General features: G+C 45.4%; 1 protein-coding gene across 1 annotated transcript; it reads left to right on the top strand.

Moving 5' to 3' along the window:
• Positions 1-371: 371 nt before the first annotated feature.
• Positions 372-17,490, top strand: selenow2a (selenoprotein W, 2a). Its single transcript, XM_078529555.1, has 4 exons — positions 372-450; positions 3,824-3,921; positions 11,013-11,089; positions 16,082-17,490. The coding sequence occupies exons 1-4, from the start codon at positions 374-376 to the stop codon at positions 16,163-16,165; spliced, it is 336 nt and encodes a 111-aa protein (XP_078385681.1). The 5' UTR covers positions 372-373; the 3' UTR covers positions 16,166-17,490.
• Positions 17,491-22,206: the final 4,716 nt, after the last annotated feature.

The following is a 22,206-nucleotide window of genomic DNA, read 5'->3' as shown; positions in this document are numbered from 1 at the left end:
TGGGAGGAGGGTCGAGTGGAACACACACACCAGCATGGGCTGGTTGGGCCGAATGGCCTGTGTGCCATTTATCCAATGTAATCCCAGGTAAACCTCTTTCTCCTCCTGTTTAAGACGCTCTTTAAAACTTCCCTCTTTGGCTGAGTATTTCTCACCTCCCTGAATACTTGTCTCCGGATCACATTTCATCTTGTGAAGCAGCTTGGGTCGATTGAGGCGCTGTATGAACGCAAATCGATGTTGTTGTTGTTGAAGTGGGAGCAGGTGCTTCCGTTGCCCTGGTAACCCGGAGAGGCCCCGCCCCGCCCCGACCCGACCCCCGTCCCTATTCGTCAGCCGTCCATTGCGCGAGCTCTTAGACCCCGCCCCCCCCATGAGTCAGCTGAACGCTCAGTGCGCGGAGCAGAGAGGGAGAGAGAGGATGGATGTGAAGATTAACGTGGAATACTGGTACCGGCACCGGGAGCGCGCGCGCGGGAGGGAGGGAGGGAGGGAGGGAGGGCCCAGGGGCGGCGCTGGGGGGCCCGGGGGCGACGCTGGGGGGTCGGGGGGTGCGGGGAGGGGGAGCGCGGGGCGGGGGAGGGCGCGTGGAGGAGGAGGACCCGGGAGCGCGGTGCGGGAGGGCCCGGGGGCGGCGCTGGGGGTCAAGGGTCACCGGGGGGGGGGGGGTGGGTCTGGTTCTGGTTCTGGTTCTGGTTCTCTGGCCACTCGGAGCGATGCTGATGGCCAGAGGCTGTGCGGGCGATTGCTGCCCATAGCCCGTGGCCTGGGCCTGGGCCCGGTCCCGGTCCCGGAGCTTTGCTGGGGCTCAGGGGGGGAGGCCGCTCGGCCCATTGCGCCTGTGTTGGAGGGAGAGCTGTCCCCCCTCTCCCCCCCCCCTCCCCTGCTGTTGGTCCATAACCCTGGGGCTGATAACCCTGGGGCTGATAACCCTGGGGCTGATAACCCTGGGGCTGATAACCCTGGGGCTGATAACCCTGGGGCTGATAACCCTGGGGCTGATAACCCTGGGGCTGATAACCCTGGGGCTGATAACCCTGGGGCTGATAACCCTGGGGCTGATAACCCTGGGGCTGATAACCCTGGGGCTGATAACCCTGGGGCTGATAACCCTGGGGCTGATAACCCTGGGGCTGATAACCCTGGGGCTGATAACCCTGGGGCTGATAACCCTGGGGCTGAAGGCACTTCAGGCGCAGATCTAAATGTTTTTAACATTGTCACCTATTGCAGACTGTGCTGTCCCTGACTGTTGTGGGTGTGTTGCTGATGTTGTGGTGGGTGTCGAGGGAGAAACAGTTTCCAATGGCCGGAGGGTTGGTAACCACAACACCCGGGTTTAAGGTGGTCAACAGAAGAGCAGAGGGAAAACGAGGACTCTGGAATCCGCCTCCTGAAAGGGCGGTGGAAGCAGATTCAGTGGAGAATTGGATTAATACTTGAAAGGGAGGAAATTTTCAGGGTATTAGGAGTGAAAGGGAGGGAGGGAGGGAGGGAGGGGGTTGGGATGTTTGGGTAGCTTCTTCAAAGAGCCAGCACAGACAGGATGGGCTGAATGATCTTGTTCTGTGTTGTATGAATTCTCTTTACTGCCATTGGTTGCAGTCAGTGTGCTAAAAACAATGGATAAAAACATTTGCTGCTACATTGGCGAATGGAAAGGGTGAATGTTTGCTGTGGTGTCTTTGCCAAAATTGGCATTAAGATGCCTGACATCACTATTATTAAAATTAGACAGTTCCCCCTCCCTAAGGTCTATCCGAGTACACTCTCTTGAATACAGCCTTATGCGTTATTGATTGTGTTATGTCCTCATGACCAGCGTTTCTCTGTCCTGTGACTGTCTATTTGTTTAGAGCTGGCAGAATACAGGGTGGGGGAGATATTGGAGGGCAGGTGTTTCATTAGCTGTTTATAGGCAGCAGAAACCTCAGGGACCTGTCACCTGCCCCTATCTCCTAGGGAGGGTGAAATTTTCAGCAAAAACAAAGCTTACACAACGTTATTGTGATGATGATTAAGTTGGGTACCTAAACAGCATCACAAGTTGTTTTGCAATAGTTGACTAGAAGCATATTGTGCCGACAGGAGGGGGGAGTGAGTGAAACTGCTGGCCCCTGAAGTATTGATGTGATAGGTTGCTGGCAACAGGGCTTGGGGGTGGGTTTGTACTTGCATTCCTCCACACAGCTCAGCAGGGAGACAGCAAATAGAGGAGACTCGGTGATCCCTAAGGCTGAGAAAGGGCTTCTCAGCATCATTGAGTCAGAATGCCAACAACTGGGAGGCGGATATCAACTACAATTCCCTGGTCAACACTGATTGGCTTAATGACTGGGGAATGACCCGTTGGCCTTGTTCTTGTTTTAGGAATGTATTTGTCAATATACCCTGAGCCCAGAGGAGCAGTGAGGTTTGGGTTGGGGAGTTTGGGTATGGTTTGTGTCACGTTGTATTCTCATTGGTGGGTTTGAGATAATTATACAGTGTGGATTTAAAAGCATTCCTTTTTTGGGGGAAGCCACTGTTGAGGGATTTTCCTGTTTATGAATTGAGTTATGGTGGATATTTTTGGGGAAAGGACACAGTGGTTACCTGTCTCCCTGATTAACTTCTGGTTGAAGGTTGTTAGGAGGTGTCAGCTGTGGCTCAGTTCATAGCACCCTTGCCTTTGAATCAGAGGGTTGTGGGTTCATGTCCCACTCCTGGAAAACCAAGAACTGTGATTGTACTCGAAAGAGTTGCAATCTGTGACTGTTGATAACTCGAAAGAGTTTGAAGGTTGTTAGTTATGAGCCCCTTGCAAAAGTTCAAGTGTCCAAGAACAGGTGATGTACCCCGCCCATGGTTGAAAAACCTGCTGGAGCTCGTTGCATGAGCTCATACGTGAATAGCCACTGAGACCAGAAATCAGAGGATTGTCAGAAAGGACAAAGTGGGTGTTGAAAGCAGAACAGTTCAGGATTGGGAACAGACATAGCTCATTAAACCTGTTCAGATCCTGTCCTGCCATTCAGTGAGATGGTGGCTGATCAGTGACCTAACTCACGTACCTGCCTTTAGCCCTTATCCCTTAGTACCTTAACGGAAGTAATTCTGATCTTGTGATGCCAGTTGTCAGCATTTTTTAATTTCTAAAGCTTTAAAAGCCAGAAGCCTTTTATCAAATTGAGAAGCTGATGCTGTAATGGACAGAATGCATGATTTTAAGAATTTTTATCCTCTTGATTTGTCACATTACCAGATTCATTTTGGTCCCTTGTTTAGTTGGGTCCAAAACTGGAGTTCATCTAACCTTGTAAAGAAAGGGATCGCATTTCTATAGCTCCTTTAGCATCCTCAGGATACTATGAAGTACTTTTGAAATGGTTCTTGGCTGCCATGTTTTCTAGTATAACAATTTATGCGCAGCAAAATCTCTCAAACAGTAATGAGCAGATCATCTGTTGATTGGACAGTGCAGCGCTCCCTCAGGACCGGCCCTCGGACAGTGCAGCACTCCTTCAGAATTTCACTGAAGTTGCAACCTGCATTAAGTACTAAAGTCTCTGATTGGGATCTAAACTCCTGACTTACTGACTCTGGTGATTGTGCTCCCCACTCAGCCATGGCTGACAAGGGAAGATTTGTAAACCAGACTACAGGTGAGAGTGGTCCCACTGGAATTCAGGAAGCTGAGGGAGTGAGGTGACTCAGCAATGTGCTGAAAATTTAACTTTCATGTGACACAGTTGTCAGATGATTGCACTGACTGCTTGTGATACTATTAATAAGTCTGCTGTTAGAGTGAAGTTTAAGACTGACTCCATTGTGTTTATTGTAGCGGTGGTTGAGGGTACGAACCCCGCTATCAGAAACTCGCCGACACCATCACAGAGGCGTTTCCTGATGCGGAGATTTCTGGAAATGTTGGGAGAACAGGTAAAATCCACTAACACTGTTCATTCAGCTGGTAATGATTGCTGACTTGCTCATCCAACGCATTGACCCTGAAGAACTTTGTTTAGCACAAGCATCAATAGGTGAATGTCAATAGGCTAAATGTTACCTTAGGAGTTCTCTATCTGCCATAATAGCTACCTGGCTAATCTGCAGTAAACTTTCTTTCATATTATTCCATCCTTCAGAAGTACTTGACATATAATAAATTATATTGAAACAGAGCAAGATCCTGCAACCAGCAGTGTGGCAAATGATTAATTTGCTGCTTTTCGGTGTCATACATCATGTGAGGAATGTTTCCGCCACATCAGGCAAGCTCAGTGAGATCTTTATAACGTCCATCTGAACCACCAGAAAAGAGAGACAGCATTTCAGTTTGATATCTCCTCTGAAAGATGTCTCCAAGGATGCAGCACAGTGCTGCACTGGAGTGTCACCCCATTATGTACTCATGTCCTGGAATGAGGCTTAAACTTCTGCCTCGGGAAGCAAACTGCTGCTATTTAATCCACTTTGAGCAGCACATTTTCTATTTGTACATAAATTTACTGCATAGGAGGAGGCCATTTGGTCCATTGTGTCTGTGCTGGTTCTTTCCTGAAGTATTCCAAAACTTAATTCCCCTCCTTGCTCCCTCAAAGTTGCTTCTGCTTCAAATATTTATTCAGTCTTCCCTTAAAAGATGCAATGGTGTCTGCTCTGGCACTGCAGACAGCAAACCCCTCCATCTTGATTACAGTTTTAAATTGATAACCCCCCTCATCATTCACTTCCCATCCAGATAAAATAATTTCTCCTGGTTCATTCTCTCAAAACTCTTAATTGTAAAAACTTCCATTAAATCTCCTTGGCCTTCTCTGCTCCAAAGGAAGCTGTCCTAGTATCTGAAGTCTCTCCTCATGGTTTCATCCTGTATGCTCTCTGTGGCTTCACTTTCCTCCCTTTAGTGAGATGTTTTGTTTTACTCGATCAATATAAACTTGGTCCCTTCCTACTACGAACATATGAACAAGAAGCCGGAGCAGGCTTGAAGGGCCGAATGGCCATTCGACCCTTCAAGCCTGCTCCGCCATTCATTAGCATGGCTGATCATCCACCTCAATAGCCTGCTCTTGCTTTCTCCCCATATCCTTTGATCCCTTTCACCCCAAGGGCTATATCTAACTCCTTCTTGAAAACATACAATGTTTTGGCCTCAACTACTTTCTGTGGTAGCAAATTCCACAGGCTCACCACTCTCTTGGTGAAGAAATTTCTCCTCATCTCAGTCCTAAATGGTCTACCCTGTATCCTCAAACTGTGACCCCTGGTTCTAGACTCCCCTATCATTGGGAATATCCTTCCTGCATTAATCCTGTCTAGTCCTGTTAGAATTTTATAGGTTTCTATGAGATCCCCCTCATTCTTCTGAACTCCAGCGAATATAATCCTAACTGACTCAATCTCTCCTCATATGTCAGTCCCGCCATTCCAGGAATCAGTCTGGAAAACTTTCACTGCACTCCCTCTATAGCAAGAACATCCTTCCTCAGATAAGGAGACCAAAACTGCACACAATATTCCAGGTATGGTCTCACCAAGGCCCTTTACAATTGCAGCAAGACATCCCTGCTCCTTTACTCAAATCCTCTCGCTACGAAGGCAACATGCCATTTGCCTTCTTTACCACCTGCTGCACCTGCATGCGTACCTTCAGCGACTGGTGTACGAGGACACCCAGGTCTTGTACGTTATAGCCATTCAGATAATCTGCCTTCCTGTTTTTGCTACCAAAATGGATAACCCCACATTTATCCACATTATACTGCATCTGCCATGCATTTGCCCACTCAGCTTGTCTGAATCACACTGAAGCATCTCTGTATCCTCCTCTCAGCTCACCCTCCCATCCAGCTTTGTGCCATCTGCAAATTTGGAGATATTACATTTAGTTCCCTCATCTAAATCGTTAATATATATTGTGAATAGCTGGGGTCCCAGCACTGATCCCTGCGGTACCCCACTAGTCACTGCCTGCCATTGGGAAAAATATCCGTTTATTCCGACTCTGTTTCCTGTCTACCAATCAGTTTTCTATCCATTTCAATACACTACCCCCAATCCCATGTGCTTTAATTTTACACGCTAATCTCTTATGTTGGACTTTTGTCGAAAGCCTTCTGAAAGTCCAAATAAACCACATCCACTGGTTCCCCCTCATCAACTCTACTAGTTACATTCTCGAAAAATTCCAGTAGATTTGTCGAGCATGATTTCCCTTCCGTAAATCCATTCCGACTCTGTCCAATTCTGCCCCTGTTTTCCAAGTGCTCAGCTATTAAATCTTTTATCATGGACTCTAGAATTTTCCCCACCACCAATGTCAGGCTGACTGGTCTATAATTCCCTGTTTTCTCTCTACCTCCCTTTTTAAATAGTGGGGTTACATTAGCTACCCTCCAATCTGTAGGAACTGTTCCAGAGTCTATGGAATCTCGGAAAATGACCACCAATGCACCCACTATTTCTAGGGCCACTTCCTTAAGTACTCTGGGATGTAGATGATCAGGCCCTGGAGATTTATCGGCCTTCAATCCCATCAATTTCCCCAACATCATTTCCCTACTAATACTGATTTCTTTCAGTTCCTCCCTCTCACTAAACCCTGTGTTCCCCAACATTTCTGGTATGTTATTAGTGTCCTCCTTTGTGAAGACAGAACCAAAGTATGCATTTAGTTGGTCAGCCATTTCTTTGTTCACCATTATAAATTCCCCTGTTTCTAACTGTAAGGGACTTACATTTGTCTTCATCAATCTTTTTCTCTACACATACCTATAGAAACTTTTACAATTAGTTTTTACGTCCCCTGCAAGCTTACTCTCGTACTCTATTTTCCGCTTCTTAATCAATCCCTTGGTCCTCCTTTGCTGAATTCTAAAGTGGTCCCAATCCTCAGGTCTGTTGTTTTTTCTGGCCAATTTGTATGCCTCTTCCTTGGATCTAATACTATCTCTAATTTCCCTTGAAAGCCATGGTTTGGTCATCTTTCCTGTTTTACTTTTGCGCCAGATAGGAATAAACAATTGTTGCAGTTCACCCATGTGCTCTTTGAATGTTTGCCATTGCCTATCCACCGTCATCCCTTTAAGTAACGTTTCCCAATCCATCAAAGCCAACTCACGCCTCATACCATCGTAGTTTCCTTTATTAAGATTCAGGACCCTAGTCTCAGAATCAACTACGTCACTCTGCATCTTGATGAAGAATTCTATCATATTATAGTCGCTCATCCCCAAGGGACCTCACACAACTAGATTGCCAATTATTCCTTTCTCTTACACAATACACAGTTTAGGATGGCCTGTTCTTTAGTTGGTTCCTCAACGTATTGGTCCAGAAAACCATTCCTTATACACTCCAGGAATTCCTCCTCTATGGTATTGTTACGAATTTGATTTGCCCAATCTATATGCAGATTAAAGTCACTCATAATTACATATTTTCCTTTATTGCATGTGTCTCTAATATCCTGTTTAATGCCATTCCCAACATCACAACTACAGTTTGGGGGTCTATATACAAGCCCCGCTAACATTTTTTACCCCTTACTGTTTCTCAGCTCTACCCACATCGTCGGAGCTAATATCTTTCCTCACTATTGCGTTAATTTCCTCTTTAACCAGGAATGCAACCCCACCGCCTTTTCCTTTTTATCCGTCCTTCCTAAATACTGAATACCCTGGATGTTCAGTTCCCATCCCTGGTCACCCTGCAGCCATGTCTCCGTAATCCCGCCTATATCATACCTGTTTACATCTATTTGTGCGGTTAATTCATCCACTTTATTGCGAATGCTCCTCACATTAAGGCACAAAGCCATAAGGCTTGCCTTGTTAACATAACTTGTCCCACTCCCACTATTTTGCACTGAGGCCCTGTTTGATTCTGGCCCTTGATTTCTCTGCCTATCACTTTTCTTATTGCCCTTTCTGTCTTTTGTTCTTGTCCTTGATTCCCTCTCCTCTGACTCCCTGCATAGGTTCCCATCCGCCTGCCATTTTAGTTTAAACCATCCCCAACCACTCTAGCAAATGTTCACCCTAGGACATCAGTCCCGGTCCTGCCCGGGTGTAACCCATCCAGTTTGTACTGGTCCCACCTCACCCAGAACCGGTTCCAATGTCCCAGCAAACTGAAACCCTTCCCCACACACCATCTCTTCAGCCACGTATTCATCCGATATATGCTGCTATTTCTACTTTGACTAGCACGTGGTACTGATAGTAATCCTGAGATCACTACCTTTGAGGCCCTACTTTTCAACTTACTTCTTAACTCCTTATATTCTGCTTTTAGGACCTTATCCCTTTTTTTACCTATGTCGTTTGTACCATTCTGTACCACGACTGCTGGCTGTTCACCCTCCCCCTTCAGAATGCCCTGTAGCTGCTCTGAGACATCCTTGACCCTAGCACCAGGGAGGCAACATGCCCACAGAAATGCTTATCTATTCCCCTTACAACTATTAACTATTGCATTCCCACACATTTTACTCCCCTGTGCAGTAGAGCCAACTGTGGTGCAACGAATTTGGCTGTTGCTGCTTTCCCCTGAGAGGCCATTCCCCTCAACAGTATCCAAAGCGGTATATCTGTTTTTCAGGGGAATAGCCACAGGAGATTCCTGCACTGCCTGCCTAGTCCTTTTGCTCTGCCAGGTGGTCACCCATTCCCTTCCTGCCTGTGGACTCTTAGCCTGCGGTGTGACCACCTCTTTATACGTACTATCCACGATACTCTCCGCCTCGCGGATGCTCCACAGTGTCCCCAGCCACTGCTCCAGCTCCGAAAGCCGGGCTTCCAGGAGCTGCACTGGAGACACTTCCCGCGCACATGCTGGCCCCGGGCACTGGAAATGTTCCCGGCTTCCCACATAGAGCAGGAGGAGCATACCATGGCTTTGAGCTTTCCTGCCATGACATACCCATTTAAATTAAATTAAACCTTTTGGAAGATACTTAATGTCAAATAATATTAATTACTCTAGGGCCCTCCTTCTCTGCTCCTCGTTGTTACAGAATATAGCCCTTACAAACAATGAACCACAAAATAAGACCTTTAAAAACTATAAGCGATAAAAGTAGTAAATACTTACCCGACCATGCTCATAGTACTCAAAGGATCACCTCGTTCCCTCCTCACCGAACTCCCTCAGTCACCAAACACTCACTTAAGTACTCTACTGTAGCCTAAAGCAGCACTCCGGTGCAGATAAAGTCAGCACTGTAAGATGGCCTGTTTTTATACTCTCTGAAAACCTGTTTAAGCCAGTTACCTAATTAACTAGTAGCTGCAAGCAGAGCCTATATAAACCCTGTTTTAAAGCTGGCCTAAAACTCACCTTCCAACCCAAACAGCAACTTTTAGTTAATTATTAAATTAAAGAAAGACTAGACTTCAGAAATTAACCCTTAAATTTCCTCAGTCACCACACTCCAACTTAAGCAGTCTACTGTAGCCTAAAGCAGAACTCCAGTGCAGATCATGGCTGATCTGATAGTGACTTCAGACTGCATCCCGCCTACCCCCGATAACCTATCACCCTCTTGCTTATCAAGAATCTATCAACCTCTGCCTTAAAAATATTCCAAGGCACTGCTCCCATCGCCTTTTCAGGGAGAGAGTTTCAAAGACACTTTACCCTCTAAGAGAAAAGATTTTGCCTCATCTCCGTTTTAAATGGGCAACCCCTTATTTTTAAACTGACCCCTAGTTCTTGATTCCCCCACAAGAGGAAACATCCTCTCCACACCTACCCTGTCAAGACCCCTCAGGATCTTATATGTTTTAATCAAGTCGTCTCTTACTCTTCTAAACTCCAGCAGATACAAGCCCAGCCTGTCCAACCTTTTCTCATAAGACAACCCGCCCATTCCAGGTATTAGTCTGGTAAACCTCTGAACTGCTTCCAATGCATTTACATCTTTCCCTAAATAAGGTGACCAATACTGTACACAGTACTCCAGATGTGGTCTCACTAGTGCCCTGTATAACTGAAGCATAACTTTTGTATTCAGTTCCCCTTGCAATAAATGATAACATTCTATTAGCTTTCCTAATCGTTTGCTGTACCTGCATACTAGCTTTTTGTGATTCATGCACTAAGACACCCAGATCCCTCTGCACATTGCAGCTCTGCAATCTCTTGCCATTTAGATAATATGCTTCTCTTTTATTCTTCCTGCCAAAAGGGCAATTTCACATTTTCCCACAGTACTCCATTTGCCAGATCTTTGCCCACCCACTTAACCTATCTGTATTTTTTTGTAGCCTCCTTATGTCCTCTTCACAGCTTACTTTCCTACCTATCTTTGTGTCATCAGCAAATTTGGCAACCATCTCGTCTGTCCCTTCATCCAAGTCATTCGTATAAATTGTAAACAGTTGAGGTCCCAGCACTGATCCTTGTGGCGCACCACTCGTTACATCTTGCCAACCTGAAAAAGACCAATTTATGCCAATTCTCTGCTTCCTGTTAGCCAGCCAATCTTCTATCCATGCCAATATGTTACCCCCTACGCCATGAGCTTTCATTTTCTGCAAGAACCTTTGATGTGGCACCTTATCAAATGCATTCTGGAAATCTAAGTACAGTACATACACCGGTTCCCTTTTATCCACAGCACATGTTACATTTACCAGCGTGTTGCTACACCCTTTTGGAATGATGTATTCTCCATTTGTATGATGATGTATAATCCTGTTCTCTCCTCTTGATATTCGGTGTTGTCAATGATGGGTATGCTGGAGGATGTTTCATAGTTTATTTCAATCTTTATTTCCTTCACCCTTGGTGTTCCCATTAGGAACTTGAGCAGGCCATTCAGCCCCTTGAACCTGCTTTGCCATTCAACTAGATCGTGACTGATTTAGCCGGGGGTGGGGGGGTCCTAGCCAGAGACTGGGCCCTACCACTCCATGGCGCAGTCTTACGACAGTAATGCACTGCCCTCTGCTTTGCTCTTTGTAAAGCACCTTAAGAAATTATCATGCGTGTGCATTAATATACTTTTCTTTCTCCAACTTCAGGCAGCTTCGAGATTGAAATCAATGGGAAGCTGGCCTTTTCCAAGCTAGAAACCAGCGGATTCCCTTATGAAGATGATGTAAGTTGAAAGTTGAATCCTTGCAAGTTGAATTTATACAATTCTCAGCACAGTTGGTTTCCCCTTTCCCCATCCTGTTGCTCTCTGCATATCATGTATAATTTAGAGCACACAAACAGACCATTCAGCCCAACTGCTCCACTCATATCAAATCCCGTTTATCCATCACTTCCTGCGCTTGTTGACCCATGTTGATTCCTGGCATAGTATCCTTGTATTCAAATCCCTCCATGGCTTTGCTCCCTCCTCCCCTATCTCTGTAACCACTTCCAGCCCTACAATCCTCAAATCACTATACTGCTCCAATTCTCACCTCGTGCACTTCCCCAACTTTAATCACTCCATCATTGGCTGTCGTACCTTTACCTGCCTTGGCCTAAGCTCTGGAATTCCTTCCCTAAACCCCTCCTGAATGCACGAAGCACCTGCAATAAGCTGGATGAATTAGTGGCACAAATAAGGGGAATTGATTTGTACCTAATCGCCATTACAGAAATGTGGTTACAAGGTGATCAAGGGTGGGAAAAGAAATGTTCCAGGGTGCACCATATTTCAGGAAGACAGACAGAATGGCAAAAGAGGAGGGGTAGCCCTGATAGTGAAGGATAACATAAGGGCAATAATGAGAAAGGACCTGGCCTCAGGAGATCAGGAAGTAAAATCAGTATGAATAGAAATTAGGAATAACAAGAATCAGAAAACATTGGTGGGAGTAGCTTATAGGCTCTCTAACAGTAGTTATACATCTGGACAGAGGAATAAACAAGAAATCAAAGGAACTTGTAACAAAGGAATAATAGCGTGGGACTTTAATCTTCATATAGACTGAGACAATCGAACTGGCAAGAGTGGTCTAGCAGATGAGCTTGTCAAATGTTCTTGTGACAGTTTCTTGGAGCAATGCGTTGTGGAATCGACTAGGGATAAAGCTTTCTTAGATCTAGTATTGTGTAACAAAGCAGGGTTAATTAGTAATGTCGTGTAATAGATCCACTGGGAAATAGTGATCATGATACCATTGAATTCCATGTTAAGTTTGAAAGTGACATACTCCAATAACAAACAAGAATCTTAAAGCCAATTATATAGGCATGAGGAGAGAACTGGCTGCGGTTAATTGGGTAAATAGACTGAAAGGCATGAAGGTAAATGTAGATTGGGAGACATTTTAAAAATCAATTCAAAATGTTCCACAAAAATACATTCCATTGAGAAACAAAAATTCAGCAAGAAAGACCCATCCGTGGCCCACTCAAAGTTAAAGATAGTAAAAAACAGTAGCAAGTCTGAGAATTGGGAGTGTTTTAGAAACCAGCAAAGGGTCACCAAAAAATTGCTAAAAAAGGAAAAAATAGAATGAGAGTAAACTATCCAGAAATATAAAAACAGATTGTCAAGGTAAGTATATAGAAAGGAAGAGGGTAGCTAAAGTAAATGTTGGTTCCCTAGAAGCAGAAACTCAGACAGGAGAAATTATCATGGGGAATGAGGAAATGGTAGAGACATTGAACAAATATTTGTCTGTCTTCACAGTACACACATTTCATACCAGAGGTTGACAGTAATTTAGGGGCTGAAAAGAGTGGGAAAATGAACATCAAGTTTCTCCAATACTTTCTCTTCTGAGGAAAAAAGTCCCAGGGATTTGATGGCCTACACTCCAGGGTTCTAAAAGGATAGCTGTAGAGATAGTAGATGTGCAAACTGTGATTTTCCAGAATTCCTTAGATTCAGAAAAGGTCCCATCATACTGGAAGTTGGCAAATGTTGCATCACTTTTCAAGAAAGGAGGGAGAGAGAAAACAGTGAACTACAGGCCAGTTAGCCTGGCCTCAATTGTTGGGAAAATGCTAGAATCTATTATTTAAAAAGTCTTAATGCACGTAGAAAAGCATAGTTTGATTATAACAAGTCAACATGGCTTTACTAAGAAGAAATCCTGTTTGACAGATTTATTAGATAAGGTGCCACATCAAAGGTTATTGTGGAAAATAAAGCTCCTGGTATAGTGGGTAAAATATTGGCATGGATAGAAGGCTGACTAGCTAACAGGAAACAGGTATAAATGGGTATTTTCTGGTTGGTAGGATGTAACGAGTTATGGGGCCTCAACTGTTTACAATTTATATAAATGACTTGGATGAAGGGACAGAAGGTATGGTTGCTAAATTTGCTGATACAAAGATAGACAGAAAAGTTAGTTGTGAGGAGGACATGAAATGACAAAGGGAGACAGGTTAAGTGAGTGGGCAAAGATCTGGAAAATGGAATATAATGTGGGAAAATGTGAAATTGCCCATTTTGGCAGGAGGAATAAAGAAGCATATTTTCAAAATGGTGAGAGATTTTGGAACTCTGAGATGCAAAGGGATCTGGGTGTCCTAGTGCATGAATCACAAAAGGCTAGCATGAAGGTACAGCAAGTAATTAGGAAAGCCAATAGAATGTTATTCGATTCCCCTCGCAATAAATGATATAAATGTAGGGAGATTATGCTTCGGTTATGCAGGAAACTGGTGAGACTACATCTGGAGTACTATGTACAGTATTGGTCTCCTTATTTAAAGAAGGATGTAAGTGCATTGGAAGCAGTTTCAGAGAAGGTTTACTAGACTAATACCAGGAATGGGTGGGTTGTCTTATGAGGAAAGATTGAACAGGCTTGGCTTGTGTCCACTAGAGTTCAGAAGAGTAAGAGACGGCTTGATTGAAACATAAGATCCTGAGCGGTCTTGACTGGGTAAACGTGGAGAGAATGTTTCCTCTTGTGGGAGAATCTAGAACCAGGGATGTCTGTTTAAAAATAAGGGTTCGCCCATTTAAGACAGATGAGATCAAGTTTTTTTCTGAGGCTAGTGAGTCTTTGGAACTCCCTCAAAAAGCAGTGGAAGCAGAGCCTTTGAATATTTTTAAGACAGGGGTAGATACATTCTTAGTAAATAATAGTGAAAGGTAATCGGGGATAAGCAGGAGGTTACAGTCAGATCAGCCATAATCTTATTGAATGGTGGAGCAGGCTCGAAGGGCCGATTAGCATACTCCTAATTCATATGTTTGAGTTTTTTGAGGATGTAACTATTAGGTAAATAATGGAGAACCAGTAGATGTTGTATACCTGGATTTCTAAAAGGCACTTAATGTGTTGCTATGCAAAAGGTTAATAGGCAAGATAAGGGTTCATGGAGTTCAGGGTAATAGCATGGTCAGAGGATTGGTTAATGGACAGGAAGCAGAGATTGGGCATAAACGGGGCTTTTTCAAATTGGCAGGTAGTGAATAGTGGAATGCCGCAAGGATCGGTGCTGAGGTGTCAGCTATTTACAATCTATATTAATGACTTAGATGCAGACACAGAAATGTATCAAAGTTTGCTGATACCAAGCTAGGTGGGAAGGTAAGCTGTGGGGAGGACACAGGCTACAAAGAGATCTAGACAGGTTGTGAGTGGACAACAAGATGGCAGATGGAGATAATGTGGGCTAGTGTGAAGTTATTCACTTTGGTTGTAAGAATAAAAAAGCAGAACATTTTAAAAGGTGTGAAACTTGTAAGTGTTGATGTTCAGAGAGACTTGGGTGTGCTTGTACAAGGAACACAAAGTTAGTCTGCAGGTGCAGCTAGCAATTAGGAAGGCAAATGGCATGTCGGCCTTTATTGCAAGGGGATTGGAGTGCAAGAATAAAGAAGCCTTCCTGCAGTTGTACAGGATTTTGGTGAGACCACATCTGAAGTACTTTGTGCAGTTTTAGTCTCCACGTTTAAGAAATGATATATTTAGATTGGAAGCAGTACAGTAAGGATCCACTAGGTTGGTCCTTGGTATGGGGAGGTTGTCCTATCAGAGAGGCTGAATAAATTGGGCTTATATTTTCTGGAGTTTGGAAGAATGAGAGACGATCTCGTTGTAACATAAGATTCTGAAAGGGCTGTATAGGGTGGACACTGAGAGATTGTTTCTGCTGGTCAGGAAATATAAAACACCATGGCACAGTCTCAGGATAAGGGGCTTTTAGGACTGAGATGGGGAAATTGCTTCACTCAAAGGGTTGTGAATCTTGGGAGTTTTCTACCCCAGGGGGTTGTGGATGCTCCATCATTGAATACATTTAAGGCTGAGATAGACAGATTTTTGGGCTCTCGGGAAATTAAGGACATTGGGACTGGCAAGAAAATGGATTTGAAGCCCAAGATCAGCCATGAACACATTGAATGGTGGAGCAGGCTTGTTGGGCCATGTGGTCTACTCCACCTCTTTCTTATGTTCCTCTCTCCTCCCCCCCGCCCCCCCTTCAATTCACTCCTGAAAACAAACCCAAGCTTTTGGCTATTCATTGGAATATTGCCTTATGTGGCTCAGTATCAAACTTGTTTCATTGCTTCTGTGAAGAGTTTTGGGATGTTAGACTGTTAAAGCTGTATGTTAATGTAAGCTGTTGTACTTGTGTAGCCATGAACTGCAGGGATTTATTCTTGTGGGAAGGTGTGTGGAGGTGTACATGACTAAGCAAAACTAAACCGTGGAGGATGCTGTCACTGACACGCCTTCCTGTATGGCTTGATCTACAAACATACGAATTAGAAGCAGGAGTAGGCCACTTGGCCCCTCGAACCTGCTCTGCCATTCAATAAGATCATGGCTAATCTGATTTTAACCTCACATTCGTGCCTACTCCCGATAACCTTTCGCCCCCTTGCTGATCAAGAACCTATCTACCTCTCTCTGAGATATGCAAGGATTCTGCCTCAATCACCTTTTGAGGAAGAGAATTCCAAAGTGTCTCAACCCTCAGGAAAAAATATTTCCTCATCTCTGTCCTAAATGGGTGACCCCTTATTTTGAAACATTGACCCCGAGTTCTAGCTTGTCCCACAAGAGGAAACATTCTTTCCACATCCACCCTGTCAAGGACTCTCAGGATCTTATGGATCTTATATTTATCAATCTGAGCATTGGATTTTCAAGCTGTGATAGTTACTCCCTCTCTCTTACAGATCATCAATGCAGTCAAAAAAGCCAGTAATGGAGAAGAAGTAGAAAAAGTTGTCAAGAGCCGCCCTCCTTGTGTCATTCTGTAGTTCTGCCTAGATGGTGCCTTCTTTCTATCAGCTGCTAACCTGCCAAGTTTGCAGCATTTAAACTTTGCCTTGAAGCGTGTTCTAGTCCAGGTCCTGGAGATGTGGAAACACTCGAGCCCCAAGAGTGGGAGTCTGGGTGCTGACAGTGAATTTATCTTTGAAGCTGTGTTGACCTGACAGATTTTGATTTCTCTACTAGCTCATTCTGCCCCAACTATAACTTGCAATTCCTACTTCTCTGAGCATGCCTGGCAAATGCCTTTTTAAATCATTTTTCGTCCAAAGTAGCGTGCGAATCACTACTTTTTACTTTAATTCCCCTGTAGTTCCTCCTTGGACAGACACTCTTTTCTGCTGGGATTCTGTTTGTTCCTGGGATTCTGCCAGTGCTGAACACGCTGCTGACCCAGAGCTCTATTGCCTTGTCTGCTCCCCTCATCTTCCTCTGGTACATGTAGTCTTTCTGAAATCAGAGCTAGTAAATGAAAGCAGCCAGATTCTGCTGACAAACATCACTGATTTGTAACTCTGCGTGCACATTACTGGAAAAATCACAACAATCAGTATGGAAGGGCAGTTGTTTCATGCATTGTCCCTCCCCTTGTGTTGAGTTCGGGTCAGGCACCAACTTCATTTTGGAGGCTGATGTGCTTTCAGTCCTGCCTAGCGCTCCCAGCTGGCCACAGTTGGTGTAATGAGGAGGGAGAATGCTGACCCACCTGCTCTTAAATTCCCCCACCTGCCCCCTCACTAAGCAGGAAGACATTTGATCACTGCGTGACATCCGCCTCTGTGTCTGAGATTGAGATGGGCACATCGGAGCATAAAATCTACATCCCTCTGGTCTCGATAACGTTAATGCAATGAGTTTACGATTGATCTGAAGAAAGGAGATGATAGATTCAACCATGCTGAGAGAAATGGGTTTCTCTCCATTCTAACCCTATCTCTGAGGCCTTTGTTATTCAATTCTCGTAGACCTACTCCTATCGCATCTCGGTGTGGTGGCTGAGAAGTGTAGCACGTTCCTCACATAGTCTGAATATTCCATCTGTCCTTTCTCTGTCTGTGGTTTGCGCTGGGATTTTCTGCAAACGTGGCGGCTAATTTGCTGAAGTTGTCAACTTGCTGCAGATTTAGAATCTGGTTCTATAAATGACTATTTTAACAAAAACAAAATGGTTAAAATATGAAAAAAAAGATGCCTTTTTCTAATGGGAGAGCAGGTTTACAACTTCAGTAAAGTTTTTTAAACAAAGAATTATGTTGTTTGAATTTGGCTATATTTCAAATATAATAAAAACATTTACACATGAACAGAAGAATTGTTGTCAGTCGTTTGTAACCCAAATGAATTCTTGCTGAAAACTGAAATCAATTCCCTGAATTCTTAGTGTCAGTCGACACACTGTCCGTATCTCCTCACCTCTGAGCCACAAGGTTAGGATTTCCGGTCCCCCTCCACACACTTTACACAATCCTGGCTGTTACGTTCAGTGCACTTGTGAGGGAGTGCTGTACTGTCAGAGGGTCAGTACCGACAGAATGCAGCACCGCCGCAGGGGAAGTACCGAGGGAAGGCCGCACTGCCGCAGGGTCAGCACTGTTTCACTATGTCCTTTAGCGAAAGAAATCTGCCATCCTCAGCAGTTTTGGCCTACATGTGACTCCATCCACATAGCAATGTGGTTGACTCTGAAATGCCCTTTGAAATGGCCTAGCAAGCCAATCAGTTGTATCAAACCGCTACTGGAAACGACAATGGCAAACCTAGCCCTGTCCACTCTGCAAAGTCTTCCTTACTGACATCTGGGGGCCACAATTGGGAGAGCTGTCCCACAGCCTGACATAGTCATAGTCACGGAATCATACCTTATAGACATTGTCCCAGACATCATCATCTCTGGGTTTGTCCCACTGACAGGACAGATCCACTAGAGGTGGTGGCACAGTGGTATGCAATCAGGAGGGGGGTGCCCAGGGAGTATCAACATTTGAGTCTGGACCCCATGAAGTCTCATGGCATCAGGTCAACATGGGCAAGGAAATCTGGTGATTATCACCTACCCATCTGCCCACCTCAGCTGATGAATCAGAATCCTCCACCTGCCTCCCCCAAACTACATTGAATACCAATTGGAAGAAGCACTGAGGGTGGCAAATGCACAGAATGTACTCTGGGGTGGGGGACTACAATGTCCATTTCCAAGGGTGGCTTGGTAGTACCGTTGCTGGCCAAGCCCTAAAGAACGTAGCTGCTAGACTGGGTCTGTGGCAGGTGGTGAGGGACCAACAAGATGGTAAAACCTACTTGACCTCATCCTCCCCAACCTGCCTGCCGCACATGCATCTGTGCATGACCGTATTGGTAGGAGTGACCAGTGCACAGTCCATGTGGAGACAAAGTCCCATCTTCACATTGAAGATATCCTCCATGTGTGGCACTACCACCATGCTAAATGGGATAGATCTAGCAACTCAAAACTGGGCAACCATGATGTTCTGTGGGTAATCAGCAGCAGCAAAATTGTATGCAACTACAACCTGTAACCTCATGGCCCGGCATATCCCCCACTCTACCATTACCATCAAGCCAGGGGATCAACCCTGGCTCAATGAAGAGTGCAGGAGGGCATGCCAGGAGCAGCACCAGGCATACCTAAAAACGAAGTGACAATCCGGTGAAGCTACTACACAGGACTACTTGCGTGCCAAACAGCATAAGCAGCAAGTGATAGAGGTTAAGCAATTCCACAACCAAAGGATCAGATCTAAGCTCTGCAGTCCTGCCTCATCAGTTGTAAATGGTGGTGGACAATTAACTCACTGGAGGAGGAGGCTCCACAAATATCCTCATCCTCGATGATGGAGGAACCCAGCACATCAGAGTAAAAGGCGTAAGGCTGAAGGATTTGCAACAATCTTCAGCCAGAAATGCCAAGTGGATGATCCATCTCGGCCTCCTCCAGAGGTCCTCAGAATTGGAGAAGAGGTCTTCAGCCAATTTGATTCACTCCCCCTAACATGTAGAAATGGCTGAAGGCACTGGGTACTGCAAAGGCTATGGGACCTGACAATGTTTCGGGGTGCTCCAGAACTTGCCATGCCCCTAGCCAAGCTGTTCCAGTACAGCTACAACACTGGCATCTACCATGCAATGTGGAAAATTGCCCAGGTATGTCCTGTACACAAGAAGCAGGACAAACCCAACTCAGCCAATTACTGGCCCAGCAGCCTGCTCTCGATCATCAATGAAGTGGTGGAAAGTGTTGTTGACAGTGCTATCAAGCGGCACTTGCTTAGCAATAACCTGCTCGCTGATGCCCAGTTTGGGTTCTTCCAGGGCCACTCAGCTCCTGACCTCATTACAACCTTGATCCAAACATGGACTAAAAAGACGAGGTGAGAGCGACTGCCCTTTTTGGCTAAGTGTGGCATCAAGGTGCCCTAGCAAAACTGGAGTCAATGGAAATCGGTGGGGGGGGAGAAACTGTCCGATGGTTGGAGTCATAACTATCACGAAGTTGGTTGTTGGAGGTCAATCAGCTCGACCCTGGGACATCACTACAGGAGTTCCTCAGTGTCTTAGCCCCAACCATCTTCAGCTGCTTCATCAATGACCTTCCTTCCATCATAAGGTCAGAAGTAGGGAAGTTCGCTGATGATTGCACAATGTTCAGCACCATTTGCGACGACTCAGATACGGAAGCAGTCCATGCCCAAATGCAGCAAGACTTGGACAATATACAGGCTTGGGCTGACAAGTGGCAAGTACCATTCGCATCACACAAGTGTCAGGCAATGACCATCTCCAATAAGGGAGAATCTAACCATTTCCCCTTGACATTCAATGGCATTACCATCGATGAATCCCCCACTATCATCATCCTGGGCTTTACTATTGACCAGAAACTGAACTGGACTAGCCGTATAAATACCTTCGATACAAGAGCAGGTCAGAGGCCAGGAATCCTGCAGTGAGTAACTCACCTCCTGACTCCCCAAAGCCTGTCCACCATCTACAAGGCACAAGTCAGAAGTGTGATGAAATACTGGATGAGTGCAGCTCCAACAACACTCGAGAAGCTTGACATCATCCAGGACAAAGCAGCCTGCTTGATTGGCACCCCATCCACAAACATTCATTCCTTCCACCACCAACACACAGTGGCAGCAGTGTGTACTATCTACAAGGTGCATTGCAGGAACTCACCAAAGCTCCTTCAACTGCATCTTCCAAACCCACGACCTCTACCATCTAGAAGGACAAGGGCAGCAGTTAGATGGGAACACCACTACCTGGAAGTTCCCCTCCAAGCCACTCACCATCCTGACTTGGAAACATATCACCATTCCTTCACTGTTGCTGGGTCAAAATCCTGGAACTCCCTCCCTAACAGCACTGTTGGTGTACTTACACCACATGGACTGCAGCAGTGGTGTCATGCTGCCAGAGCATGCAGTGCACTGCTCCGGCACCACCTCTTCTGACCCACGACTGCCCCAAGCCCAAGGAATATACTGCCGTTGCCAGGAACTTGCCATTGATGCCATGTTAAACAATTGGCATTCGCCAATTAGGACTTAGAGGCCCGTTCTTGGTGCCAGTCGGGAAATGGCTGACACGTGCAGTTGGCTTTTTGTCATTCCTTGAGCCGTGGAACAGTCCTGCACAGATATATAGAAGAAAAGGGCCTAAAGGGCCCAAACACCACAAAACCATATGACTGGTGACCTGAGCAAGGGCACCATTATAGAGGAAGAGTTCTGAGGGGTAGGACACAGCAAGGGCAACAGGAGAAAGCTCCCAGAAATTTCATAAGTAAAGTTAGAGAAAGCCCCAAGTTAAAGAAAAAGCTACAGGGCTCAGACTTGAAGCAAAGTGGGCTTGAAAGAAGCCATGAAGACCCAAGGAGACAGCCAAAGGTTGGTGACACCTTACTCTGGGTCTTTGGAGCAGTGGTGTTCTGCTTGACATGGTTGAAGATCTGAAGCTTGAGTGCACATGGAGATCCCGAGGAATTGTAGGAGAGATTGAAACCCTGGAGGTGAACAAAGTGCCAAAACTACTATCCATTTTACTAATACTCTGACAGTGCAACGCTCCCTCAGTACCAATCCTCCATCAGTGCAGTGCTCCCTCAGTACTGACCGTCTGACAGTGCAGCGCGCCCTCAGTATTGACTCTCTGACAGTGCAGCGCGCCCTCAGTATTGACTCTCTGACAGTGCAGCACTCCCTCAGTACTGACCATCTGACAGTGTAATGCTCCTGGACACTGACCCTCTGACAGTGCAGCTCTCCCTCAGTACTGACCCTCCAGTTGTGCGGTGCTCCCTCAGTACTGACCGTCCGACAATGCAGCGCTCTCACAATACTGACCCTCCGACAGTGCAGCGCTCCCACAATACTGACCCTCCGACAGTGCAGCGCTCCCTCGGTACTGACCCTCCGACAGTGCAGCGCTCCCTCGGTACTGACCCTCCGACAGTGCAGCGCTCTCTCAGTACTGACCCTCCGACAGTGCAGCGCTCCCTCGGTACTGACCCTCCGACAGTACAGCGCTCCCTCGGTACTGACCCTCCCACGTTTGTGTTATGTCACAGCGGTTGGTAAAGGCTGATTTATTTAAAATCCCAGAGGGAAATTTTAAACAACTGTCATAACCTATATTTTCAATTGGTATATTTGAGATGCAGTTCTAAATTCAGGAATGAAACCATCAAGCCTCCAGAGGTTTTTTATGTAAATTAAATTAAACATTTATTAATTTAACAAGGTAATAAACATTTACACATGTCTGCAAATTACTACCATAACTATTAAACAAATCCCCAAATTAATCATTCCCAGGTAATCTTCCCCAAGGCAACAATAACCGATAGACTTAAACATGCACCAGGCAAAGCACATTTTATCTTACGAATTCAAAATGAGGTTCCTTTCAATTTGGTTCCTTCGCATAATTGTAGGCTTACAGGTGGCATGCCTCTGACCCACACACAAAACTCCTTTTCTCTATATACCTAGCCTTCCCTTTG

Source organism: Cetorhinus maximus, chromosome 25 (assembly GCF_964194155.1).
Source record: "Cetorhinus maximus chromosome 25, sCetMax3.hap1.1, whole genome shotgun sequence".
Taxonomy (NCBI): Eukaryota; Metazoa; Chordata; class Chondrichthyes; order Lamniformes; family Cetorhinidae; genus Cetorhinus; species Cetorhinus maximus.
Note: the sequence above shows the minus strand (reverse complement) of the source record. Positions and strands in the feature narration are given on the sequence as shown.